The sequence below is a fragment of the Tursiops truncatus genome, chromosome 14 (genome assembly GCF_011762595.2).
Source record: "Tursiops truncatus isolate mTurTru1 chromosome 14, mTurTru1.mat.Y, whole genome shotgun sequence".
Lineage (NCBI taxonomy): Eukaryota > Metazoa > Chordata > Mammalia > Artiodactyla > Delphinidae > Tursiops > Tursiops truncatus.
This window is the reverse complement of record NC_047047.1, coordinates 77,545,230-77,557,902: the sequence shown is the minus strand read 5'-3', so window position 1 is coordinate 77,557,902 and position 12,673 is coordinate 77,545,230. Positions and strand designations below refer to the sequence as shown.

The 12,673-nt window shown below is 40.9% G+C and overlaps 1 protein-coding gene across 9 annotated transcripts in view; it reads right to left on the bottom strand.

Annotated features, from left to right (window-relative positions):
• Nucleotides 1-12,673, bottom strand: part of NBAS (NBAS subunit of NRZ tethering complex) — a 339,915-nt gene that overhangs the window by 256,304 nt on the left and 70,938 nt on the right. For all 9 annotated transcript variants that reach the window (XR_004521674.2, XR_012325807.1, XM_033837994.2 and 6 more), the window contains 5 exons: nt 8,889-8,952; nt 5,887-6,080; nt 4,531-4,788; nt 3,696-3,821; nt 444-595 (listed from right to left, as the gene is read on the bottom strand). Coding sequence is in view for 7 of the 9 variants with exons in the window: in XM_033837994.2 (XP_033693885.1) it covers nt 444-595; nt 3,696-3,821; nt 4,531-4,788; nt 5,887-6,080; nt 8,889-8,952 (794 nt within the window). In the remaining 2 variants the exon portion in view is untranslated. The remainder of the gene's footprint in view (nt 1-443; nt 596-3,695; nt 3,822-4,530; nt 4,789-5,886; nt 6,081-8,888; nt 8,953-12,673) is intronic.

The following is a 12,673-nucleotide window of genomic DNA, read 5'->3' as shown; positions in this document are numbered from 1 at the left end:
TTAAAAAAATAAATAAAATAAAATTCAAAAAAAAAGTTTATGAGATGCTTTCACAAGACGTATAACTTAATCAAGGTAATTCTCTGAAGAAGGACACAGTGCTACACATAAAGTAAGTGAACGAAGCTCAGACTTGCCTACGGTGGTTCAATTCACCGGTCAGCGCACCTGGGCGCACGCCGTCTTAACCGCACAGCTTAGAAACGGCCAGCGTTCAATAAATGTTTGTAGAATTTGCTCTTTCCTTAGCATCAAGCTATCATATGTAAACGTATTTAACTTAAAGGAAAGAAAACTGACCTCAGATAAAAAAGCATTAATCAAAGGCAACTGCTTCATTGCAGAATAACCTAAATAAAGAAAAGTTTACCCTTTCCAATGTCTCAGCTTAAAAGTTTTCATAAAGTCACCTTTACTTCTATCCACATCTTTCCAGAACCAACCTGCCATCATCTGCTCCTTTCCCTATGGCTAGAAGAGCCTCCAGGTCTGTGCCTTTTAATCCATATTGAAGCAGTTCTTTTGCAGCATCTACATTTTCAGGAACTCTTTCCAAGCACTCATGAAGAACCCAGGATCGTTTCTTTATTTTACTCTGGATATAGAGAAAATTTAAAAACAGAGGCATTAAAGAAACCATGATATCTGAGAGCACCTGAAAACTGCCTTCTAGAATTATAAAGCTATACGTAAGAGAGTAGAGCTACCTGAAACCTTGGCCACAAGCAGCTGCTAGAGCATCTCAACATTAAAGAGCTACTTTCCTAACAGTGCCTAGGACTGGGTAGAGGGCATGTGATTCCAACTGCTTTCTTTCTTCGTCTAATGAAACACACTGAAACACAAAGTTCAGTACTCTTTTTTGGAAACATAAAAAGCTCTTTCCAAACTTTTTAGTTGCTCTTTAGTTTGCGCTTGGGCTATATAGAATAGTAGAAAATAAAGAAGTAAGGCAAGATTTATCTTCTTGTAACAAACATGTTTAACTTTGAAACAAAACTAATGAGGCATACATAGTACATTAAGGTTTTGTATTTACTTGACCATGAGATGTACTCCAAAGCACAGATGATAATTTAATCATAAAAAGTCATGGTATGTTGTTCCTTGGAAAGACGAAGGGCCCATATGTACTTCCCTCCCAACAGCTTCCTCTGACTCCATTCAAAATTCCTGACTTGCCCTCTTCCTAGAAAGAGCCCTTGTGGATCCAAATTTAGGGTAAAATCTGATTCATACCCTACACATTCCTTCATATCAATTCTTTCCTGAAATGTCTCTGAACTCACATCCCCTTCTCCACATCTATGGCCTCTGTATCAGTCCATGTCATTGACACGTAACAACTGGGACAGTGCAGGAGTCTCTTGCCTTTGGCAAGGTTTCCCACCTGATCCCAAAGCAATGTATCTTTCTAATCAATATGCCCCAATGTTCACCATCATGGAATCTCAGATCCAACAGACTGGTTTCCTTACAGAGCCATTCACCCAGGAAATATTTACTGAGTACTTTTTGTGTGCCAAGAAAATAGAGCAATGAATAAGCCAGGTTTAGTCACTGGCCTCATGAGTCATGCTCATTTTCTTTTAATTTGCTCACACCACTTGTCCCATTAAGAATGCCTTCCTCTCTTCTAGCTCTACTCTGAATCCTTTCAAATCCCTGCCCAAAACATCTTCACTATATGAAGACTTCCATAACCAGAGTCTATAATGATTGCTACCTTCACTGGGTTCCCACAGCATTTGTCCGCAATCTTCTTGTATGGTCATTTCTATAATGAAGGCATAAAGCTTGTCTTCTCGGTAAGATTATAAGCTCCCTAAAAGCGAAGGCCATATTTATGCCACTCCTGTACCCCTTTCATTCCTGGCATAGTGCTTTTACTCTTCACTGCCTATTTATTTTGCTGAATTAAGTATTTCCCCCAATAAAAAATGTACATAATTTGTCTCTCCTAACATTTGTCAGCTCCTTCAGAGACCAAATCTGCTTTCTACTGTGTTACAGAAAAGGCCGTTAAGTGGATATACATGAACTCATGAGCTCACTGTCCTGAGTCACAAAAGAAAGAAAGATAATATAGGTTTGCTGTTCTGATATTCTAAAGAAAATACAAGCAACTTTGTCTTCTTCCTTTATTTCATGATCTTTCATGCTCTCTCAACTCTGATATCTTGCTTGTATTAACAGTTCATCTTCCCGTTGGGTTGAAGCATCAGCTTCTTACACACAACTTTTTCAGATTACGTTTTTATTTATTTTTAATTACTCATGTACATGAATTTTTAGGGAAAACAACTACCATGAAAATTTCCCAACACTTCTTAGAATATTCCTAAATGAAAAGGTATTTGCCTTCCTAAATGTCACATGAGAAGTCAACACCTTCTAAAAATAGGTATGAGTCCAACTACTTCCTTACAAAGGTGCCAATGATTCAAATAAACAGCCAACGTAGTAACTCTAACTGTGGCAGCACATAGCAGGAAGGATTTAACTGTAGGATTTAAGCAAAAAGGGGGTATTTGGCAAGTTTGATATGACAGTTATCTATTTATTGCCTCTCAGCCTCAAAAGCACTCTTCAGAGCCAGCTATGGGATAAAGAGCCTTTCCCATTTGCGGCTGACACGATATTAAGCTTTGTCAACAGAGGGCGCTGCAGGCCACTGCAGAGGAAGAGGCTCTGGTCTCTAGTCCACGTGTGCGCTGGTTCTTGCTCCTGTCTTGGCAATGCCCACAGGCGACACCTGGTGGTGCTTACTTCCCCCCCCCCCCCCCCCCCCCCCCCCCCCCCCCCCCCCCCCCCCCCGCCTCCTTTGGAAGACAACTTCCCACTTAGTGTCAGCTGCACTCCCATGGACAGATTCCTCCCCAGCGAATCCTCCCAGACACCTGAAGGGGAAGCTCCCTAAACTAGGCTTGCCTACACTCCAGGGGGAATATTTTCTTTTCAGTCCTGGCCACGGTTCCTTATCTACCAGCCTTCATGCTGGTGGGGGGCTCCCTACTTACCAGCCCCTGGGGTTTTCCGACCCCCCAACCTCAGTTCACGGCCACCCTAGCCACAGGCATCCAGCTGGCCCATCCATCCCACCTTTCCCTGCCCGCCAGCCTTGGCTACTGTGGACCAGCCGTGGCCTCAGGCATTCCAGCGAACTGCTCGTCCGTCCAATGTGCTGCGACCACTCCTTGTCCCATGAAGCCTGAATCCCAGCCCAGGGGGAGCCCTCCCTTCCGAGTCTGTTCTCTCCTTGGGTACATGCCGTTCAGCCCCAGGGTATTCCTTAGAGTTCTCTTTGCCCTCATATAGTAAATCTCTTGTTGCTAGAAAATATTAATTCTCCATATTAAAACTGTTCCTGTTCAAATTACTGTGTGGTCCCTGGCTTCTGACAGGACCCTGACTGATGGAGGTGAACAGAGGTTAACTGAGGTAGACGAAGGGAAAGGATTAGGCCCAGACCAGGCAGTTGGCTGGTTTATCAGTGAATATTTGGTCACATGTCTTCTGCACCAACGTCTAGCTGCAGGGCCGACAGAACCTGATAAGATAATTTTTCAAGGTAGAATAAAACACTTCATATAGAAAAGTCAGCAGTGAAAAGTACTCCAACATGAAGCCCTACAGCCAAAAGTTTTTCCATAAGTTTGAATTTTACTGCATGTTCCCCAAAATCTTAAACATACCAAGTAATTCTGAATTGAAGCAATGTTGACAGCTGACTTCCTCCACTGCCTCTGATACACCAGGTCAGTATCCAGGCCGTAGGTCTGAGCCAGAGACAAGGCTTCTTCATACTCTTCACTTTCGATCTTTGGACAAGGAAATGGAACACGAATGTGACATTACCGAGCAGTCTGCGTGTCAAAATGATGACAGAATGAACGATGATAGCGTAGGTCACTCCTAACCACCTTCATGTGCACTGCGGCCCCAGAAGCTCACGAACATGACAAGGGGCGGATTGATCAAGTATTTCTTTTAAGCGCTTTAACAGAAAGATGGGAAACAGAGGTGAAATACCCATGGTTATAAAGTAAAATGGCAAAACCAGGACCAGCAGGGCGGCCCGACTCCTCCTCCAGGACTCCGCTTGTGACAGTGCAGCACAGACACGTGGAATACTCAGTGTTGATCAAATCTGCTTCCCAAGCAAACCCCAGACTAGAAAGCAAGTCTGCAGTTCTTCCCTCATCTGCTGCAGTCTGAGGAGACGGCTGTACTTCAACACAGAGGAAGTGAGAGCTGAAGGCCACACGAAGTGGAGCGAAAACCTGGGCGGAGCCAAGCGGACAATCGGTCCACAGGAACTCACCTCCCACCCACGGCTCTGACTGTGACTGCGCAGGCGCAAAGACCAGCATTATTCTCAGCAGCTTTACCATACTGACACAGCTAAGACGTCAACGATAATAACAATCCCTCTTTAAATTTCTTCCTTTATTAAAAAAAAAGTTTTTTCTCAATAGAGGCAAATCACATCTGATGCTGTGACCATGGATAGTAAGGGGACACCCTCACCTTCCTCTGGTAGAGCTCCTCTGGGGTCGTAGACCGCAGGCTCACCAGGCGGTAGTTCTTAGTAATGGTTCGCGGGCGTTTCCGGGCTGGTGCGAAGCGCTCCATCTCGGTCACTAAGTACAAGCCCTGTTTTATATAACCAAAGTAGCGAGCCTTGGCAGATGTTTCCTGATCGGAATCCGAATCCTCTTCTCCTTCACCTTCTTCTCCCGCCCTCGTCTCCAAACGAGATCGTTTGGGGGCAAGTTTAATCTCGCACTGAATTGAAAAAGGAGATGTTAAGTGAATAGTGAGGAACTAAAGATAAGTTTTTAGAGCTAATGAGAAAAATATTTTTAATTCTACTCTGGTTTGACTCATTACATCAGCCGTAAGAATGGAATTCAAAGAAACCCAACAACAAATGCTATATATTTACATCAATAGCTCCAGAAATAAGCACAGAAGTTATTGGCTCCAAATCTCTAAAACTAAAGCCTGTTTTAATAACAGGTCATTAATACGGTCTTGTAAAATATATACCTGGTAATTACTTTAGGGAAATAAAGGAGTTGAGAATGTTAATTTCTTTCTTTTTGATATTTTTGTACCTGCTGTGAAAAGACGATTTTTTCCATCTATTTAGCAACATGAACCTGAAGGTATTTATTTGCTTTATCAAGCATAGCTCCCCAGCTTTTAAACAATGTCTTCACAAAGTTCTGAGTCTGAAGGCTGCCTGTTAACGATAACTTTCATTCCAGACCTAACACAGCTGCCTTCGATTTTAAGCCCTGGTTCTCTTTAAAGCACATCTTTAGACTCGGTACCAAACTTAAGGGGAGAAGACATTTGTCAGTCTGCACTGAAGTGAAGGCTATTGAAGGCCATTACCTTGAAACACTTAAAATAATTTTAAATGACCAAAACATAACTTTAAAATATTAGCCTCTTTTCAAAATTTTTGTCATGATAAACAAGTTTTTCTTAATAAAAGAACCAAAAGTTTTAAGCTGTCATATTTCATAGGAATAGGTTAAAGACTGCATTTCTTAGGTAGTGATATTATTTATATTTTTAAGATAACTAATCCAGGAAAAAGAAAAAAGCTATCATGTCAATGAGGAAGAAATGCTTTACAGAGAGCAAAATGACTCTAAATGTTCTTCATTCTTATACAAATGCACTTTTTTAAATTGTCTAAACAATAGATCTTTTTTATTCTGCACTCAAGTTCTGATTCCAATAACAAATTTTTCTTTTTAAAGACAAGATTAAACAATGGGATAACCAAAATTAAAATCAGATATTTAGGTTTTGGGGGTAATAAATGTTTACTCTCAAACACACTGATTGCTTTAAAAGGGAAAGCATTACCTCCAAAATCAAAAATCCCCCATCATGGGTAGCAGTGACTTGAGGGGATGGTTCAAACCATTCACAGGATTTTCCCAGTAAATTCTTCAAAGTTTTCACCGACGAAACAGTCAAAGCACCAGAGCAGCGAGCCAAAATCACTGCACTGTTCACCCACCAATTCACATCTATCAGTGGGTAAAAGGACTCTTTATCTAATGGGGGGGAAAGTAAATCAATACAAATCCATCCATCAATGTGGTTTAAATACAACACACTTAGTCCAATAATCAATTTTAAAACCATGTGAGTCCTAAAGGTATGACAAATAATAAGAAAAATTAAAATGTAAGTCACCACTCAGATTTTTACTCAAGTAGAAGATACAAAATGGTAATTTATTTAATGAACATCTGAATGCCAACAATTTGCCGAAGTCCAAAGTTCTAAGGATGCAGAGGTAAATATATTAAGGTCTTTCTGCTCAAAAAATGAAAAATATTCAGAGATATGTCACCATTTTCAACATATAAAAAAAAGGTAGGTGTGTACTGAGAAATGGCAGACTCAGGAAGAACTCTGACCTTCCTCTGGAGCAGGTCCTAAGATCCTCATGTGAGAGGTACCTTTTTTTATATCTGGAGGAAAGGAGCATCCTTATCTCCAAAGACGGAGGGAAGCCAAGAAAAATGGAAACAAACAGGCCTTGCTAAGTTCCTCCCAGTTTACTACCCTTAGCTCAGACCCTTTTGTCTCTCATGTCTTTCTACAACTTTCCACTCTTCACCCAACCTAGTATAAAACTGATCAGGTGTAACTGTTCCTCAGGTCTTCATTTCCTTATGAAGGCTCCTGTGTCCCTAAAACATATTAAGTAAACGTGTATGTTTTTTCTTTTTGTTGGTCCAATTTACTGGGTCTCAGCTGGAGAATCTAGTAGGGTAGTAGGAAAAAGAACTTTTTCCTCCTCTATACTTGCAACTAATCAGAAAGAGGAAAACATATTCAAGACCAGTAAGGAATTGCAGGGGTTGGGGGAGGGTGGATAGAACTGAACTGTGGTTCACCAAATTGAGGCATTCAAAAGGAAATGGCATGATATTTTCTGTAATTTTATTGCCCTTTTATACCACTTGTTCCACTAAGGATCTGACGAGGTTTAAAGGTAATACATACAAAGTACACCATAAATTTTAAAATATATGTAAACATTTGACTAAGGAGATAGAGATTTTAAAATAGGAGGTCAATGGAATTCCCTGGCAGTTCCGCAGTTAGGACTGGGCACTTTCACTGCCGTGGGCACAAGTTCGATCCCTGGTTGAGGAACGAAGATCCCAGAAGCCGCGCAGCACGGCCAAATTAAAAATAAAATAAAATAGGAGGTTAACTCCATGAGAATAACTCATTATTTTAATTAAAAAACAAAAACCATGAAAACTCAACATTTTCTTCTGATTTACGCCTAAAGCAATCTATATAAATAAGGAATTCCAAGAAAACATGAAAAGCAGTGTTCCTAGGCTTACAGCTTAATGTAATGCGGGATGGAAAGGAGCAAATCATTTAAATATGCAGCCAACCTTCTAATTTGACAAATTATATTTTTTCTCAGAAATGTTTTTCTGAATGAGTATTTCGGATGATTAACAAAAGCGAATACGTGAACATGACACGTGATATTAACAAATCAATACTTTCAGGGTCTTTAAATGTGAATTAAAAGCATAATTTAATAAAGATTTTGAACCTTGTAACTATCACTAATTTCATAGGAGATACTTAAAAATTCAGCAGTGTTTAACTTGGGGAGTTTCACCTGAAGAAAAAGGAACCAATTACTCAAAGTAACTCTTAATATTTTAATTTTTGTTTTTAATTTTAATCTACCAATTAAATAATCACTATTGCTTTTAATTAAATGTAAATACTGGGTTTCTTTTCTATTTATAAAAGTAATACATGCTCACCGCTAAAAAAAAAAAATGCTTATATATGGAGATGTATGAAAAGAAAGAGAAGGTCCCTCCAACCTCTCATTACCTACCAACTACCACACTGGCGCCCCGGTCCCAAAGATAACCACTCAGAGTCTACCCTTTGAGGAATCCCTTTCTGCTATCCCCTCCATGCTCATTTACAAAGTAGCACACTTACGAGCTTTGAACTCAGTGTGCCAACTCCACGCTGGCCTGTGGAGGGAGAGCCATGCTGCATGCCACAGGCTCCGCCTCAGCCTTGGGAAAACTCAAAATATTAACACCTGACGGTCAGAAAGCTGGATCTGTTGCCTTGTCCCCGTGCTATGAAATCTTGGTGCTCCTTCCAAAGTGAAGCAGAAGTTATCTAGAGACTTTTTTATATGTAGGGTAGCCGAATATGCCACCCCAAAAGGTGCCACTGTGGCATAATGATTATTTTGGGCTAGAGGCCACTGAGAAGAAGCAGACACAAGAAAAGCTCCCTGCCCTCTACCTATTTGCATAAAAGTAGGACATAAATTTACAAAGTTGTTCCCCTCTCTGCTCTCTACCACGAAGGACAAGAGTTCATCACTGGAGACAAATTTAGACCCTTATGAGCCCAGAGATAGCAGCGAAGGAATCTACACAACTCACTACTGCTTATCTTCCATTACTTTCCCCACATACTTGCCTTCCCACAATTTGCCACTCCTAGAAACTCCAACTGCTTTTCCTTTGTCTTGTCACTTCCCTAAAAATTGACTGTTTCTTTGTTTAGATGCTGTATAAGCACAATTTCCAACCATCCCTCGGAGTTACTCATCCCTGGGTACCCCCGTGTATAAACTCAGTGTACATGCTAATAAACTTCTGCTTGCTTTTCTCTTATTAATCTGTCTTTTGTCAATCTAATTTTACAGATCCCCAGCCAGAGAACCTAGGATAGTAGAAAGAAAAGGAGTTTTCCCTCCCCTATATATATCATACCATCTAAAAAGCACCTTTATTAAACAACACGAGTCTCTTAAGGTTTTAATCATCATACATCATAAAACTCACCTTTGATTTTTTTTCTCTTCTCAGTAGAGAGTCTCCAATCAGGATTAAGGTCATCATAGCCTGGCTGAATTTGAAAAACAGGACATAAATTCTTGGATCAACAAGGTAAGAAAATTATGAGAACATCACCAAGAACTTTGGATTTTTTTTTTTAACAAAACACAGAAATGTTGCTTTCCTTTCATCTCTTAGTTACACCTAGTTGAAATCTATTCCTCTCCAAGATCTTGAAAAGCAATTGTTCTTATACCTAAGATGTGCATGTGCAAGTACTGTGACTCAATTTAATGAAGAAAGTAGCGTGAATAAGAACCGTGATGGCAAGCATACAATCCATACAAATGAAAGCAGGACACACTAACAATTCTGCACGCGCACACACACACACACACACGCACACACGCACAACTGCACACTGGGAGAACAGCCATGCTGTTGTGAATGAAACACCAGCTTGGATGTAAGAGCTACCCTGCCGCTCATAAGGCAAGCAACCCTCCAGGTCTCAGTTCCCACAGCTCTGAGGCTGGACTCCACAACTTCCGTGTCATCCCCAGTTCTAACTTTCTATGACTGAAAACCTATTGTACTAAGTCAAAAAATATAACCATGCAATCCTCAAATTCAATACATTCACAGTCTAATCTCATGGCAACACAATGCCCTGCCCACCTTTGTGAACGTCAGGACACACCACGATCTCTCAAGCATCACAAAACAACAGAGATTAAGCCACTGCCAGACATTTCCCAGGCCCACGTTAACTCCATAACCTCCAGAATCACAATAGTATGGGGGGAAAAAACAACAAAATATCAGTTGGGGGTTATCTGAAATCTTAAGCCTAAAAAAAGTGATGCTGTACTTATGTCAAAATGTGCTTTTTCACCTTATGCAACAGAATATGCATATATGTTTTATTACCAAGTTATCAGTTTATACATTACGGTATTAAAACTGATATTTCTTTCCATACCCTGAGAGAACTTTCTGCTCTCCACTACTATAAGTCGCCCAGAGCAGACCCTGGGAACAGAAGATATAATTCGTTAACTCTGTCAGAAAAAAGTTGCCATAAAAGGCTATTTATATACTAGGCAAAGAAATGGATTGTCCTAAGTATAAAAAATTAAGTTTCAAAAAATTAGAATAAGGTACGTATTACTGAAAATAATCAACTAAATTAAAATCTTATTTGACCATTACAAGGCACCTTAGAAGTTTCAGTAGCTCCGAACCACCAGCTGCACCTCCACCAACAGCACCAGAGGTGTGCCAGCATTTGTTTACGTGATGCCATGTGTGCCCCCCCACGTACACTCTGGAGTACACAAGGAAAGTACGGGATAACACTTTAAAACTTTAAGCCCCACAAACAACAACAATTATGATTCAGCCTTGGGTAAATTTAAGGACGTCTAGATTACAAAGAAATTTAACAAGAACTCTTGAGAAAAGAATGTAAAAAGAAGTCCTCTCATTGGCATAAGCACTTTGAGAATTCAAAGTGTGCTTGTCTTCATCCAAGTCAACGATGAGCAAGAGGACCATGAACAAGCGGTACTAGTCTAGTAGAGCCAATCTCCACACTCTGGGACTAGACTGTTCCATGTAGATTGCTTAAATAATGGGTATCTCTTGTGAAACCAATTTTAAACCCAAGGTGAAGATTTGTTCCTCTGTATTCAGGACTGTTAGTCATCCTTGTACTCCCACGTCTATCAGTGCCCACCCCTGTCACAGTAGTAAAATGCTGAATGAGGGAATGAACTAATTAATCCTTTGAATCACTGAGCTCTAAGTAGAATGTCTAAGCTATAGAAAAATTAGTTGACATAGTACAAATATTCCTACACCTTCTCAAAAGTGTGGTTTCTTCTGCTATTTGGTCAATGAATACTGTGCACTTACACTATGAAAGAAAAAAGAAAAAAAAATCAGACATTATATGCCCTCTACTCAAGCACACAGATGGCTGAGAAATGGGTACAACTAACTATAACCAAAGGTCAAATTCGATAACTGCCCAAAAAAGAGGTATAGATAGAAGTGCTAAGGGTCTTCAAAGGACCAGGAGATCATTTTGGATATGGGCTTGAGAAAGATGAAGGGAGTTCAAGAGGATCAAAGAAAGCCTGATGGTGTTATATATGTTTATGGCTGGATAAGACCTGGATGTGGAAAATGGGTGGAGGACAACGTTCCAGTGGGAGACCACAGTGTGCACAGAAGGACACAGGTAGGGAAAGACTAAGCTTATTCAGGAAAAAAAAGTAGGCCAGGGGCTTCCCTGATGGCACAGTGGTTGAGAGTCTGCCTGCCGATGCAGGGGACGCGGGTTCGTGCCCTGGTCTGGGAAGATCCCACATGACGCGGAGCGGCTGGGCCCGTGAGCCATGGCCGCTGAGCCTGCGCGTCTGGAGCCTGTGCTCCGCAACGGGAGAGGCCACAACAGTGAGAGGCCCGTGTACCGGGGGGGGAAAAAAAAAATGTAGGCCAAAGTACGGGACTACAACGCATCATATTCTAATTATATGCATTTTTGTTTGTTTTAGGGTTTGGCGGGGGAGGAGAGGATTAATGAAATCTTTTTTTTTTCATTGTGGTGAAATTAACATAAAATTAACCATTTTTAAATGAATAATTCAGTGGTACTGAGTACATTCACAATGTCTGCCACCTCCATCTAGTTCCAAAACATTTTTACCCCTTCAAAATAAAGCTTAGGCATTAAGCAGTTACCCCCTTTCCCCTTTCCCCAGCCACAGCCACCACCAATGTGCCCTCGATCTCTGTGGATTTACCTATTCTGGGTATTTTGTACAAATGAATTCAAACCACCTTTTGTGTCTGGCTTCTTTCACTTATCATAATGTTCTCAAGGGCCATCCGAGTTGTGGCATGGATTGGTAGTTCGTTCCTTTTTTATGGCTGCATAATATTCTATCACAAGTATATACCACAATTTGTCCATCCTTCTGTTAGCAGACATTTGGGTTGTTTCACAGCAGCCGTATGTGAATGTACTTGTTTGACTACCTGTTTTAAATTCTTTGGGGTATATACCTGTCTGTACTTTTGTCTTAGAAGTACACAGCAATTCAGTCTATATATCTGAACTAAGCGTTCAACTTCACAATATGTGGGAGTTTGATGAAATTATCTGTACAGTATATTTAAGAAAGAAGCCCAAACAAAATCCCAAACTTACCTCTGCCTCAGGCAGAGGTGGCCTGCCAGACCAGCAACCTGACAGCTTGTCCCTTGCTGCTTTCTATACTGACATTCCCACTGCTCCCCTTATACTATTCAAACTGGCGCCAACTTACCACCCTTCAGAGCCAAGGACTCTGTGAGGAGAACCATGATCTGGCTGTGCTTTATGACATCTGATTCAAACGCTGCAGGCTGCTACTTTGAAGACAGGATCACCAAGCTCCCAAGACCCCCACGAAAGCGGGGGGTGGGGGGTACTCAGTCCCAGTACTATGTTGATATATCCTGAGCAGCAGCCTCCATGCCACTCCTCTCTGCATGACGTGCTACCGTATGTCTGAAAACAGCCTCAGGGGCCCTCACTTTACAGGGCAGCAGTAGCCTAGAGGAGGATGTCCTAAGGATACAGTTATAGATTTTGTTCAGAGAGGCTATCATGGCTAAAGCACACAGCTTACATCTGTTTTCTTCAGATTTAAGGATTTTATTTGCTGACTTTTCTTTTTCTTTTTTTACAGCTGGAAGCTAAATATAACAAAGACCTTGTTGCCAACAGCATAAAATAAACC